At 37.4% G+C, this 14561-nt stretch overlaps 1 protein-coding gene across 3 annotated transcripts in view; it reads left to right on the plus strand.

The window, feature by feature from the left end:
• The first annotated feature begins 3127 nt into the window (after positions 1-3127).
• Positions 3128-14561, plus strand: part of LOC148829292 (solute carrier family 23 member 2) — a 49548-nt gene continuing 38114 nt past the window's right edge. For all 3 annotated transcript variants that reach the window (XM_088924288.1, XM_088924290.1, XM_088924289.1), the window contains exons 1-7: positions 3128-3351; positions 5935-6087; positions 7024-7181; positions 7600-7762; positions 10308-10489; positions 11557-11674; positions 12629-12785. In XM_088924288.1, the coding sequence (XP_088780414.1) occupies positions 7081-7181; positions 7600-7762; positions 10308-10489; positions 11557-11674; positions 12629-12785 (721 nt within the window). In that variant the 5' untranslated portion in view covers positions 3128-3351; positions 5935-6087; positions 7024-7080. The remainder of the gene's footprint in view (positions 3352-5934; positions 6088-7023; positions 7182-7599; positions 7763-10307; positions 10490-11556; positions 11675-12628; positions 12786-14561) is intronic.

Below are 14561 nucleotides of genomic sequence, written 5' to 3' on the forward strand. Positions count from 1 at the left end.
TTGTAGCCGGCAACTTCAACCACATGGATCTTAAGACAGTCCTCCCTAAATTCTACCAATATGTTAACTAACCAAAGGGGCAAACATACTTGACTTCATTTATACAAATATCCGCAATACACAAAAGGCTGCCCTCCGTCACCACCTGGGGTACTCTGAGCACATTTCTGTGATGATTATTACAGCATAGAGACCACTGCTCAAATGTGCCAAACTGGTTTTGAATCAGATCAGGGTATGGCCAGAGGGAGCCATCTCAGCATTACAGGACTGCTTTGAGTTCACAGACTGGAATATGTTCAGGGAGGCTGCTACCATATCAATCTAGAGGAGTGTGAAGCAACTGTGTCTAGCAACTGTGACAGCAAGTGTATACTGTAGATTATGTCACTGTCTCTAACTTTATTGCCTCATGGGCAAACCAGAAGCCATGGCTAACTGCAGAGCTCCACACACTGCTAAGAACTTGCAATGCAGCATTTAGATCAGGTGAGAAGGAAACCCTTAGGAATGCGATGGCCAATTTTTCTCATGCCATCATGGAGGCAAAGCGCAACTACGCATGGAAGATTCATGGTCACTTCTTGGACACCAGAGACACTCGGCGCATGTGGCAGTGTATCCAGGCCATTACTGACTAAAGGACTACTCCACGCGCTGGTAACGGAGATGTCTCCCTTCCGGATGCGCTGAATAACTTCTATGTGCGATTTGAAACACTAACTACAGTGCCTGTGAGAAAGACCATACAGTACCTCCTCCCAGTAATCAAGTGCTTTGCTTGTCGTCAGCTGATGTGAGGAAGATGCTAGCAAAAGTTAACCCACGTAAGGCTGCTGGACCTGACAATATACAGTACCTCTTCGCATGCTCAAGGAATGTCCAAGCAAGTGCAGCAAGCTGATGTTTTTATAGAGATTTTTAATATCTCCCTGTGCTAGGCGGTCTTCCCTGTATGTTTCAAGACCACCACAATTATACTAGTGCCGAAGAAGACTACTGTGTTCTGTCTCAATGACGATCGCCCAATGGCACTCACACCAATTATCATGAAGTGCTTCGAAAGGCTAGTCATGGGCCATATTAAGTCCAGACTCACCACCTGTCTGGACCCCCTCCAGTTTGCGTATCGTCCCAACCAGTCTAACGATGATGCCGAATCCCTTGCCCTTCACCTTGCCCTGTCCCATCTGGATAAGAGGGACACTTATGTAAGAATGCTGTTCATTGTTCAGCATGCAACACAATCATCCCACAGAAACTGATAGAAAAACTGAGCTTGCTGAATCTCAACACCTCCCTCTGCAAGCAGATTCTGGACTTTCTGACCGAGTCCTCAGACAGTCCGGATTGGAAACAAAATCTCTAGTACCACCATACTGAACACCGGAACCCCCCATGGCTATGTACTCAACCCGCTCCTGTTCATGCTGATGACTCATGACTGCACTGCTAAACACAGTGCAAATTACATCATCAAGTTTTCTGATGACATGACAGTGGTGGCCCTCTTTAGTAACAATGATAAGGAACCATACAAGGAGCAGGTGGAGCAATTAACGGACTGGTGCTTAAACAACAATCTGTCTCTGAATGTAGATAAGACAAAAGAGATGATAATTGACTTCAGGAGGGCCCGTGCTGATCACTCCCCACTGCACATCAATGGCTCCCCTGTGAAGAAGTACTAAGTTACCTGGTGTGCATATCACAGATGACCTCACTTGGACCATCAACACTACTTCCCTAGCTAAAAAAGCACAACATCTCCACTTCCTGTGGCAACTGAGGAGGGCAAACCTTCCCCCCCCCCCCATACTATCCACATTCTATAGAGGTACCATTGAAAGCATCTTGACCAACTGCATCATTGTTTGGTTTGGGAATTGCAAGGTCTCAGACCCTTGAACTCAGACACAAGTCCATGCAATGAATTGTCAATATGGCAGGAAACAACATTGGAGCATCCCTTCCATCCATTCAGGACAACTACCACAAACACTGCACACAAAAAGCCTCCAATATTGTGGCCGATCCCTCCCATCCCTCCTGCAACCTCTTTGCCCTCCTACCATCTGGTAAAAGGTATTGCAGTATATGGGCCAGCTCCACTAGAGTCCGTAACAGATTTTTCCACAGGCTGTCAGGCTCCTCAACAAGCTTCTGATATCTATTGCACCTACCTCAGGAACCTTAGTTCTTTTTTGCCTAATGTCAGGCATACTGTCTGATGTATTCTTTGCACAATTCTTTACACAATCCTATAAAGTAAATTTCACTATGCACATTGCACTTTATGTACTCTGTACCCTGTTAGAAATGTCTATGTCTACATTGTCTATAGCAGTGCTTCTCAAGCTATGGTACGCGTACCAGTTGTGGAGCGCCACCAGGTGCTACGCCATATGACCCTGGAACTTTGTGTGTTGAAAAATTGGGACGGGTTTTCATATTCATATTTTTTCATATCTATTTTAATAAAATTAGTTTGTGTCAAATACGCAGCCTACGTACTACGATACAGCGCGCACTAATACTTGAGTGGACATAAGAGCTACTATGTAATTCTATACCACTGTATAGGAATGCATGCTACGAACGTAAGCGACCAATTGTATTTTAAAAAAAGTTATCTCCAGTGTAGAAACATTAAAATGTCAGAGTCCGGGTGTTGGTGAAAGAAGAGCTGTTTATTCGTATGCATATGAGAGATCAGCTTGTAAAAGCTAGTCTTCCCAAAAGATGTTGCTCAGCGGTTTTTATACACAGTAACAGACAAACTTCCAACCTTTAACATAGATTACCTAATCCCTAAAATGAACAATTAGTTCTTAGTCAAGCTAGGATAACGGAAAACAACTCCTTATTGAGACTTTTGTTATTGCTTACATTTGAAAAACAAGACATTCTACTTCCCTTTTTACTATATTTAAGACATGAGCTGTAGTTTTCCACTGACCTATAGATGTCCCCTGGTATGCTTCCATTTGCCAATGTTATAAGAAGTTAGAAAACTAAAAGATAAACAGTTTGTTAGTTTTTATAAAAAGTGCCTCACCAGCAAATAGGGTCGTAGGAGAATGTGCGTGATTTTGGAACAATGCCAATGTTGTAAGCACAGGAATGCATGGAAATGCGTACTACGAACGCTGGCAATCTTGTGAGCAAAGGAAAGCGTGATGGATAACAGACAAATGTTTAAGAACTGTTCTAGGTTAATTTGAGAAAAATACACAGAGCGTCTCTGTGTTTCACTCCCATGAGTATGAAATAAAAACTTCTTTTAACTTCTGAGATGGACTCCTGAAATGGAAACGGGGAAAAATTCAAGCCTGCGGATTGCTTAAGCAGGTAAGCCCCACACTATTTTTGAAGAACTTTATTTACCGTTGGCAGAAGAGCTGACACATATTATGTGTGGAGAAAAGGCTGCTAAACAGCTCGACCTGGTGCCCCCTCCGAAAGACACAGTAACTCATAAAATTATTGATATGGCGGATGATGTAAAAAGTACACTGATGGAGCGCGTTAAGATGAACAGATGCTTTTCACTGCAATTAGATGAGTCTGTAGATGTCTTCGATTTGGCCAATTTGCTCATTTACGTTAGATACAAGTTTGAGGGTACGTCTCATGAGGACTTTCTGTTCTGTAAGCCGCTACCAACAGGAACTACAGCAGAGCTCATATTTCAGCTTCTGAATGAATGTATCAAAGAGAATGGCATCGACTGGATAAAATACGTTGGAGTTTGTACAGACAGTGCTAGAGCAAAGACAAGTCGACACAGCGGTGTAGTTGCACGAATTAGAGAGGTTGCTCCAGAAATTAATGGACGCATTGCAACACCCACCACGAGACCCTTGCCGTCAAGAAAATGCCTGACGATTTAAAATCTGTAAGACTCTGTTGAGAATTGTATCAAGGCTCGAAAAATGAATTCACATCTGCTTTGCTCGACTAAACAGTCTCACCCTTCTCACTGAAATGGTGCTTTTTTATTGTTTATTTTTAATTGTTGTTGTTCCTTTTTTTTTCTGTAAAGCGCTTTGAGAAGCCACCTTTAATGGCTGCCTCAAAGACAGGAGGGGGAGGGTGTAGAGAAAAGTATATACAGTATAAGCTGTGTAGAGCCCTATCCCCTTTGAGCTACTATTACTACTATAACTACTATGGTCCTTATTGTGGTTCCTTGTATGCATACAATAAAGTTTGGCTTGACAAACAGACGCTTCAGGCTCAAATCTTTTGGTTTCTACAGTGGGGATACAACTGTTCTCACAAAAACTGATGTATGGTATGCTGCATTTTTAAAAAAATCCCAGTCTATACATTCTAAACAACTCTGTAGCTCCACTGGTCCATTTCTTAACCTTAATAGCAGTAGGTTTAGCAAATTTTAGTTTTTGTTTATATAACGGTATATAAACAACCACCACATGATTGGAATGTCCCAGAGTTGCACATGGAATGGAGCGGTATGAGTCTTTTATTGTTGTGTAGCTATGATCTAACTGTACTCTCATTCCTGGTAGTGCACGTAATGTGCTGTCTATATTTAAGGAGTTCCTGAGTCATGTTTGCTTTGTTAAGGTCCCCCAATATTATAAGAAGAGAATCCTGATGTATTCATTCCATCCTGATTGTCTGATCTGCCAGTTTTTGCTGTGCCTCACGCACACAAACTAGTGGAGGAATATATACGCCTATCAGAATAAAAGAGGCGAATTCACGAGGGGAATAAAAAGGTTTGCTTTTAATAATAAGTGATTCCAGATCACAAGATCACGATATTAGTAACACTGTTACATCCTTACACTAGCCTTCATTTAAATAGAAGCAAATTCCCCCTCCTCTAGATTTCCCTGGTAACTCTGATTCCCAGTCCGCTCTATAGAATTGGAAACCTGACACCTGCAACACACTGTCCAGGATTGGCTCATTGAGCCATGTCTCCGAAAAAACAGAAACCAGATGAAAGGAGGAAATCCGTTTTTGTTTTGATCAAGAGCCTCAATTCGTCCAGCTTGTTTTTCAGAGAGCAGAGGTTTTCTGAGGATGATCCCGAGGAGAGGCATTCGCGTACCTCTCCAACAAAAGCATACCCCCTCACTTGCCCTGCCTCCTGAGTCATGGAACTTGGGACAGAACTTTGGACCCCTTGATTAAAATATCAAAAATGTCGATTGAAGGGAACAAATTAAAACTTACATTATGCGGAATGGAATCACTGATGCTGATAAGTTCTTTTCTTGTAATGATTATTCTGTTTGATTCTCCACAAACAACTTGAACACACAAAAACAAACAAAACACGTAAGAGCAGCACACCGTGGCTGGCGATTGAGGCGCCATACTTTCAAGTATATTTTGAGTATAAATTCTCGAGTATATATACTGTATAATTACCCTGTTGTTCCATATTGCATTAGTTGTTAAAACAGGAGTTGTGAATGTACTGGAATCACAGTCCATATACATTCCCTTTCATACATCAGTTCCAACTGGATTTGTAATAAGAAAAACTGAAAAAAAAACAACATAAAAAAGTTCAGATGATAAACATTGTTTCTTGCATATTTTCAAGTTAACATGTTTGAGACATCTAAAGAAAGAAGATACTGTACAAGGAAGTGGATCCAAACTTGATCAAAACAGGTCAGGATCTAAGCCATGTGAACAAATTCTAAGTTAAAAGATGACAAAACAAAACACATAAATCATAAAACACTCCAAGAAATGAAGCAATCACAATCTTTAGACCTATATGCTATGACGAGATCATGGAAAGATACATCCTTATCCTTAACTTTATACACAGAGGGTACACATGTCACATGGAAGATGTGCTGCCTGAGTATTACATATTCTAAGATGTATTATAGATATATGCTACAATGCTGCAGAACTCATTCTAATGTTTTACTTTTACAGAGTGCAGACCGAAATTGCCAGCCAGAGACGATTGTGATTGGTGAAACCAGCACAGAAAATGAAGAAACATTTGAAAACCAACCAACTGTAGATCTTATATACACCATAAATGATAGGCCACCATGGTACCTTTGTGCTTTGCTTGGTTTCCAGGTACTATATCATTTTATTTCATATACATTATATTGAATTCATGTTTATATATTGTTGAGTGTTATTATATACTGTAGATTATATAATATATTTTGTGACTTCATATATTAGAAACAAGACTGTTTTGTTTGTTACTCCAAAAATTAGTTATGGTAAGATACACCCTGGACAGGATGCCGCAAGGCACACACAGACACAAACACAGTGATATAAAACACTCACACCACGGCCAGTTTTTCCATAAGCCAATTTACCTACCAGTATATCTTTGGACGTATATCTAATCAACCATATATCTAATAAACCAAATGACTGATGCCCATGGCTACTGGTCCCACAATTTATTTTAATGTGTTCCTTTCCAGATAAAAGATTCTTAAAGATAGTTATTACATTGGCTCTGCCATCTACCGTCATAGTCAATCCCTGATCTGATGAGCAGTGGTGGTGCTTTTAGTGTTTTTTGTCATGACTTTGTCAAGGTGATGGAAGAATGGAAGAAGGGTTACAAAATAGAGAAGGCCATTCGGTCCATTTAGACTGGTTGGTAGATGCTGTAGTAGCTAATTGATCCATGGATCTCATCCAGTTGCTTCTTGAATGAAACCAGGGTATCAGTTTCAAAAGCACACTTGGAAATTTGTTCTATACTCCCATCTCCCTTTTGGCTAAAGAAGTATATAAGTTTGAGTATTCACCCCCTATCTACTGTATACTTTCAGTTTTCTATTTAAAAACAATTCTCAATCTAAACACACTCATTTTCCTCTAATTCCTACTGTCTGCAATTTGAGAATTCATCTTTTACGAGGAACTTTATCAAAGGCATTCTAAAAATCTAAATACACCATATCACATTGCCTACAGTATATGCATCTATTACTGGTGTTGCTTTTTCAAAGAAATCTAACAAGTTATGTTTTATTTTTTTCACAGCATTATATCCTAGCATTTGGTGGCATAATTGCTATTCCACTCATTCTGGCTGAACCTATGTGCATTGGAGATAATAATGCAGCTAAAAGCCAACTCATCAGTACCATATTCTTTGTTTCTGGTTTGAGCACGCTGCTTCAGACGACCTTTGGAACCAGGTATTTCATGTTTATTTTGTTGTACTACTCTTCTTCTGCATGTTATACTTAATAAATTAATAATAGATACTTCCATAAAAGAAAAACATTTTACTGACTTATGTTTTTTTTTATAATCGCTTTAAAAATATCTAAATGCACTTGGAGTTTCAGAAGTGTTGATATTTAAAAAAAAATATAGGGAATTTGATTTCCCAAAACTATCTTGTATTATTAAATACAGTCCACAATCAAAAATAAAAATAAGATAAAAGAGTCGCTGCTGATAACAATCAGGTATGCCATCAGTTTGGCAAGTAAGTTTATACCGATTACAGTCATTGTGTTCACTTTTGGTGCAGCCTGACTGACCTTAGATTCACAGTACAAGATTAAAGCTGATTTGTGTATCTGTATTTTGTAAATTTGTATTATATAGATTGCCTATTCTTCAAGGAGGAACATTTAGTTTTGTTACTCCTACTTTGGCAATTCTTGCTTTGCCCAAATGGAGATGTCCTGATATGAATGAAGGGTTCATGAACACAACAAATGCTTCACAGATACATGGAGATGAAATATGGAAATCCCGCCTGCGTGAGGTGAATTTCTTTCCTCATTTGATTGTGTGTTATATAAATTGCATTTCTTGGATAAATATTTGGTGATTATCCTTCATGAGTTATATTTCCTGTTAATACATCATATCAGAGTTTTGGAAAAGATGCTTGCTACAATTACTTATTACTGATTATATTGACATTTTATATTTAAATAGTCACATGTGGTTTCTTATTTTTACTATAGAGCTGCAGTGTTTGTCAGTATTACCTGGAAGTCTCTTTGGTTTCCTGTGGTTTCAATATAGAGTATCTTCCACAATTATTCCTAATTATACTAAAAATGATTCTTCCAAAAAAATGTTTTAAGTTTTTACTTCTCATAGGAGAATAATTATTTTTAAAAAGCAACAATTCCACTTTCCTTCTTCTCTCCTTTCCTTCAGACATTGGTGGTACTTCTTTCATAGTTAATGGACAAAAGAACCCTAAAACTAAATCTTAAAGTAACATTTTGGAGGTGCAATATAAGCACTATTTAATAAGGCAACAGCAGCACTTTAAGCCTCCACTGTGTATCTTCCCTCCCACGGACTAAGTAGATGATAATTCCATGTAAATGATGTCAAGACAGGTCAAGATCAATTGATTCTAACAGGAAATGCAGTTCCAACAACTGTTTGGAAGACAATCAATTTCTTCTTCTGTGAGAGGCCCATATTTATGTGATCATCTAGCAAGAGAAAGGACCGGAAATATACCTATTTAGTATATTGGTCAAAGATACTTTTTTTACTTTTGGGAATTAAATCATATGGGAATTTAACATATCCAGATAAAGTTTAATCCTCTAATGTTTTTAGGCATCTGATACTTTCACAAAATGATGGACCCACTGTCTGGATACTGGAGGAGTCTTATTTCACAGGTGGGCAGGCTTCTGCGGCAACTGAGAGGCAAGTTCCCTCTCAGGAGTCATATGAGTCTCTGCCCTGGACATGATATTCATGACTGGTTCTGTGCCCTCTGCCCTGGATGATGCTTCTATGCTAGATGACATAGGGAAGGTTGGGAGTGGAATGACTGGAGGATACTGAGCCATGGTGCTCCTTGCATGATGGTGCCCTTCAGAGTGGGGCTGGCCAGCCCTGAAGAAAACTGTAACCAATTTCCCATCTTCAGGATGGAGCAGCAGCCTTATTGAGCGCACTCCTACTGGGTGTCTTTCATAGCTGAAAGGCTGAATTGGTGCTTTTGTGTCAAGCAGTCAAGCAAGGAGTGGAAGCAACAAATCTCACTGGCTTCCTGTTTATAGACCCAGTGGTTGCAGCCTTAGTGTTACCCTCCATGTTATTGGTATTATTGAAGAACCCTAATTGCGCCAAAAAGAACTGCTGACCCACACTGGTTTCTGGATCTCCGGGTCCTACTTGTGATGGTATGAAACTGATGTGCTTGGGAGAACAGAAAACAAAAAGCCTTAAGTTATTTATCTTTTTTTTTCTGTGGGAGCAAAATGTCATTTTGTGTTCCTTAGGGCCTTTGCCTCAATCAGGCATTAGATCCAGAAGCAGATTCATAAAGAAAATGTTGTACTTTTTGATTTTTCTAATGGCCGATAATTTCATAAGAGACAAGATCCCATCTGACACACAACTTAATTGAGACTTTTCATAGGAAGTTGCTCTACATCCCTTCTTTCACCATGAAAACACCGTAATTTTCAAACCTGGAGAATGATCCACTTCACTGAAATCATGATCTGACCTAGCTAGACAGCAGTACTGGTAATGTACAAAATGCTCAGTCCTCTGTCCCTGATGGAGGTGATCAGGCAACAGATCTTACTGACTTTTGATGCTGAGTTTATAATTATGTGGTATGTGGCAAAGTTTCAGGGGAATATAGTAGTAAGTGACATGAATTCAACTAAAAGCAACTAATGCAACTAAGCAACTAAAATAAAAGTACTAATAAGTACCAAATCAAATGGTACAACAGAGTATTATTGAATAAAACACAAATTGAGGTTTTGGGCAGTCTCAACAGGAGCATGATAAGAAAAGTGAAGGTAATGTTGACAAAGAACAAATTCTCTAAGAATAAAGAATGGATTTATAATGTTTTAAGGGTGGTTTACATCTTTGGGTCATAGAGTCCTTGTTACAACTGAGGAATTATAAAGTTCACCTGAATGTTTTATTAAAAAAAAACTGTTTGTTGCAGATGTTCTTTTTATATACTGTATATTGAAAGTCATTCAAGTCTTTAGTTAATTTGTTTCTCAAAAAACAGAAAGTGAGTGTACATGTACAGCTTGGTTTTCATGCTGAAATAACTTTTAGTTACAGCTCATCATGTTTTGATACATTTGGAGGCTATTGCATTTATATTAGCTGGATTCATTAGTCATCCAATAATGATAATAAATTATTTCATTCATTATAAAAATGAAAATCACTTGTTTTATAAAAATAATGCAGATGAATGTGCTGTTTGAAATGGGATATGTTTGTCCTTGCTTACACAAGAAATATTTTTCACCAGATGCCTGTAAATCTTTAAGGGGAAATTTTGCTTTTTACAGATTCAAGGAGCTATTCTTATAGTTTCCTTGCTCCAGGTCTTGCTGGGAGTGTCAGGCCTCATTGGGTTTCTTGTTAGGTTTATTGGTCCTCTAGCTATTGCACCAACCATAAACCTCATTGGACTTTCACTTTTCATTGAGGCTGGGAAGAAATCTGGGGGCCATTGGGGAATTGCTGCCTTGTAAGTATCAATCTGTTATTTCACTTTTTTTATCTTTGTTTTTTACTTTTAAGGATAAACTAGATGTTTTCCTTTCCTTGGCAATCTCCTGACATCTGTGAAATTGAATCTACAACTGGGAATTATATTATGTATGCTCTTTTCTAATTCATAACCTTGATAATACAGAGATTTTACTCCTCTAAAAATGAGGTGACAATGGCATGCGTTCAAGTAAATTGAATATTTGTCATATGCAGCATATACAGTTTTTCTTGCAAGCCTTTTAATTTCAAACTATTACATCTGTATTCTGGGCAAAACACTTTAGCTTTTTCAAAGAATCAAAAATCTCTGGAGGCCAAACTCATCACCTTCGAGCCTAAAAGTAGTCGGACTTGCAGTGGCTATAAGCAATTTCCAGTTCACAATTATACATAATGACCATTTTTAAAGATTTTGTTTTTTATTTTTATTGACCATAATGCTCGGTTTTAATCCCCTGAGCTACATTTCTGTGTGGACCTCCTACAAAGACAAAACGTAACCATTTTCAAAACGTTTTCTAAGTAGTCTGTACATGAAAAAAACAACTCATACCTTTTGTAAAAAAGGCTGTTTCCCAATATTTTGTTTTGAACATTTTTTCTCAATATATTTGTTAAAAATATAACTTTCAGGCATATTGTATAAGCCTCATCAGTGTTAAGATAATGTACATATCCTTTAATTAATATTATGGTAATAATTATTAACTATTTAAACCCTTACTCTAACTAGAATGTGCTATAGTACAAGTGTAGTTTGTTTAAATTAACTGTTTAGAAATATACAATGACTTAAAATTTTTCTTAAGGTTTTAAAGTTACTTGAAAACATATTTACCATAATTCTACATAAACAGCACAATAAATCAAATTACAGCACTGTTCTCAGTTTCATTCTGATGATTTCACAGTAATCCTCACAAATCAATTTTTCCTTGATGTAATTTAAATTGTTTAATTAAAAATAAATCAAACTAAGAACCATCATAAAGCCATTTATCTTTGATCTGTATACTAAAAACTATTTTGTCATCTAAACAGGACTGTGAGCCTCATTCTCCTTTTTTCTCAGTATCTAAGTAATGTCAACGTCCCCATATTTGCCTACACAGAGAGGAAATGGAAAATTATCCGATACCCTCTTTTCAAGCTTTTTTCAGTGAGTGTTTCTACCACTTTATCTGCCAGTTGAATTTAGTGGCTTTTTAACAAAAAACTGACATGTTATGTGGATAGCTCAGTTAATTTTGCACCTCAAATGTCATGTTTATTAACGGACCCAGCTTTATTGCAAGAGTTAGCTCCCAATAGGCCAATGATATTCACTTGAGGTCTTGGAGGGTTGCACTCCTTCAGTTATATACAGTAGATTAGCTCTAGATGTCAATGAGAAAAGACATGGACACTGTGCTTTGTGGTTATGCTCTCTAGAGCTCAGGAAATACCACCTGTCAATTTTAGTCTCCCAGTGGCTGGAAAAATGTTGGGGATGCAATTGGCTTAAGAATGGATAACATATACTGTGACCTCCTCTGTTTTAGATGTAAAAAAACAGGGGAACTAACTAAACAGTTAGGGGCACTTTGGAAAAATGATCAAACCAAGCACTGTCTACAAGAGACACTTCAATGCAGACTATGTCAATGATCAATTTAGACAAATATCCACCATAGCCAGAGTTTTCCATGCAGCTTACAAAAAGGCTAAATGACTTAGAACCCACTTTTGGACACCATATTCATTGTCAGTAATTGAATGTGTATGTGTATGGGATGGATTTTGCTTTCTAATGTTGAATGCTCAAACACTAAACACCACAATTTCTCAGAAATGAAGAGAAAATACTATACACCGTGGATGGAAACTGTGTCCTTCATAGGGCAGACACATGCTGTCACACCAGAAACAATTTTACCAGAAGCCAGTTAACCTACTAGCATGTCTTTGGACTGTGGGAGGAAACCAGAGCACCTGCCAGAAACTCACACAAACACAAGGAGAACATACACACTCTACACAAATTGAACCTAGGGCACCAGTGCAGAATTTGCTTTTTTGAAATTTGAAGTTGTTTAATTTGTTCTGATGGTACTTCTGTATTTCTGTAATACAGGTTTTGTTTGGAATGTGTGGGTCGTGGGTTATTTGTTTTCTACTGACATACTTCGATGCACTTCCCTCAAAGACTGGTGACTATGGCTACACTGCACGGACTGATATCAATCTCAATGCTGTTAGAAGTGCTCCGTGGTTTCATGTTCCTTATCCAGGTAAGTTTCGTCATATAGTTCCACTGAACACTATCATCACATCAAGCCTGTTTTGACAGGATATGGAAGCTCATATGCAGAACACACTGAACAGTAACTGTAAATCCAGAATAGAAAGAAACTTCTTTTCAGATATCTAATATATTATATAGTTCTTTATGTCACATGCTGAAATTACAAGGCTTTATAATCCATAAGGAAACAGCTCAGTTTAATAAAAACTAATAAATAAATCGGGGATTCTCAGAACTCGACATGAGGTAAATATATATTTTATTAACATGGGATATATATTTCTTCTTTGTAAGTAAAGTTATTATATCTCTCTCAACAGTTAAATAATATTTTAAAATTCCTGAACTGTGGAAAGTTATTGATAAAACAGTACTTGTCTCTTTCCAGTTAATAGACGACTGGATGAGATTATTGGATAATTCAGCTGCTGGCAACATAACAAGCTAGATGAGACAAATAACTCATTCATAACTTTTGTTATGTGCTTTTTTTCTGGTTTTACACATCTGTTGCAAGGAGTCTCAAACCTATTAAATAGTTTCCCTGACAAGTTGCAATAAGGTGAATTGTTTTTCCCTGTTAATGGTATTTGCCCAGATGAAATCATGCTGGGAATTCCCCTTTCATTCCAATTGTCAATAGTCTCATCTAACCCCTCTCTCTGTGTATAGATCCAGCAAAGGCTGACCATGCAGACAGCTTTAACTGATATAAAATTAAACACATGGTGCAAGTTCACCACACTTACCCTCCCTACAACCACTGATTTGAGTCATTTTTATTCACTACATTATTGGTATTTTAATAAGGGAATTTGCTTAATATAATTTCCTAGGTTTGGTGATTTATTTGCGTGTCATTCCTATTTAATATTTAGGTACTTAATTAATTAATTAAAATTTAGTTAACATTTTTCAGCAGATAACAGAAATATATCTGAGCTATCTGAGGGGGGGCTCAGTGAATTTATCAGTGTATACTAAGACCTGAATTGAATTTTTATAGTTTAATCTTTAAAAAAGATGAAGATATGTTCTTGATATGCTATTTGCAGCAGAGCATCAATGGTATAATGATCTTGACTGATTGTCAAACTTTAAATAATTAGAACGCCTTGAATGTGGGATTGATAGAAGAGTCATCTTACATTTTCTCATTCGTCCCTGTGTGTGGTCCTGTGGATGGTAGCTGCGAGCTGGGGAATGAAAAACACAATTAAAACTAGTCCAAATTTGATGGTTCTAACAAAAAATAAATAATAAAGGTGTAAATATTTAAAAATCTTCAAGTGGTCACAGAGCTAATGCAATCATCTAAGCATCTGCAGTGAATATGGAAATGTGTTAATACTGTATATTAAAATACCATGCTCTTTAAAAAAGTAAGCATATTAAAAAACTATATAACAAAAATAACTATACTGTAAATAAATCCATGCTCTTGACTGCTACTTTAGGAATCCAGTGGCAACTTCCGCCATATCTGAAAATCCTGGCACCATACAGTACTTCTCTAAAACTGGGAAATATCCATGTTCCTAAATTCTTTAACTGCTCCACAGTAAGCATGATATTCTCCCTGTTCTGTTTTTTAATAGCAGTGTTTTAGTAAATTTGGCTGAGGTACTATGCACACTGAAGAATGCGACAGGATCAGGGAACTCTAGTTAACAGTAGCAAGATTTTTCTTCATTTTTGTTTAAATTTTATATACTGAGTATCAACAGAAATATACCTTAATCGCCACATATGCTATTAACCT

This window comes from Atractosteus spatula, chromosome 8, assembly GCF_055471065.1.
Source record: "Atractosteus spatula isolate fAtrSpa1 chromosome 8, fAtrSpa1.hap1, whole genome shotgun sequence".
Classification (NCBI taxonomy): Eukaryota; Metazoa; Chordata; class Actinopteri; order Semionotiformes; family Lepisosteidae; genus Atractosteus; species Atractosteus spatula.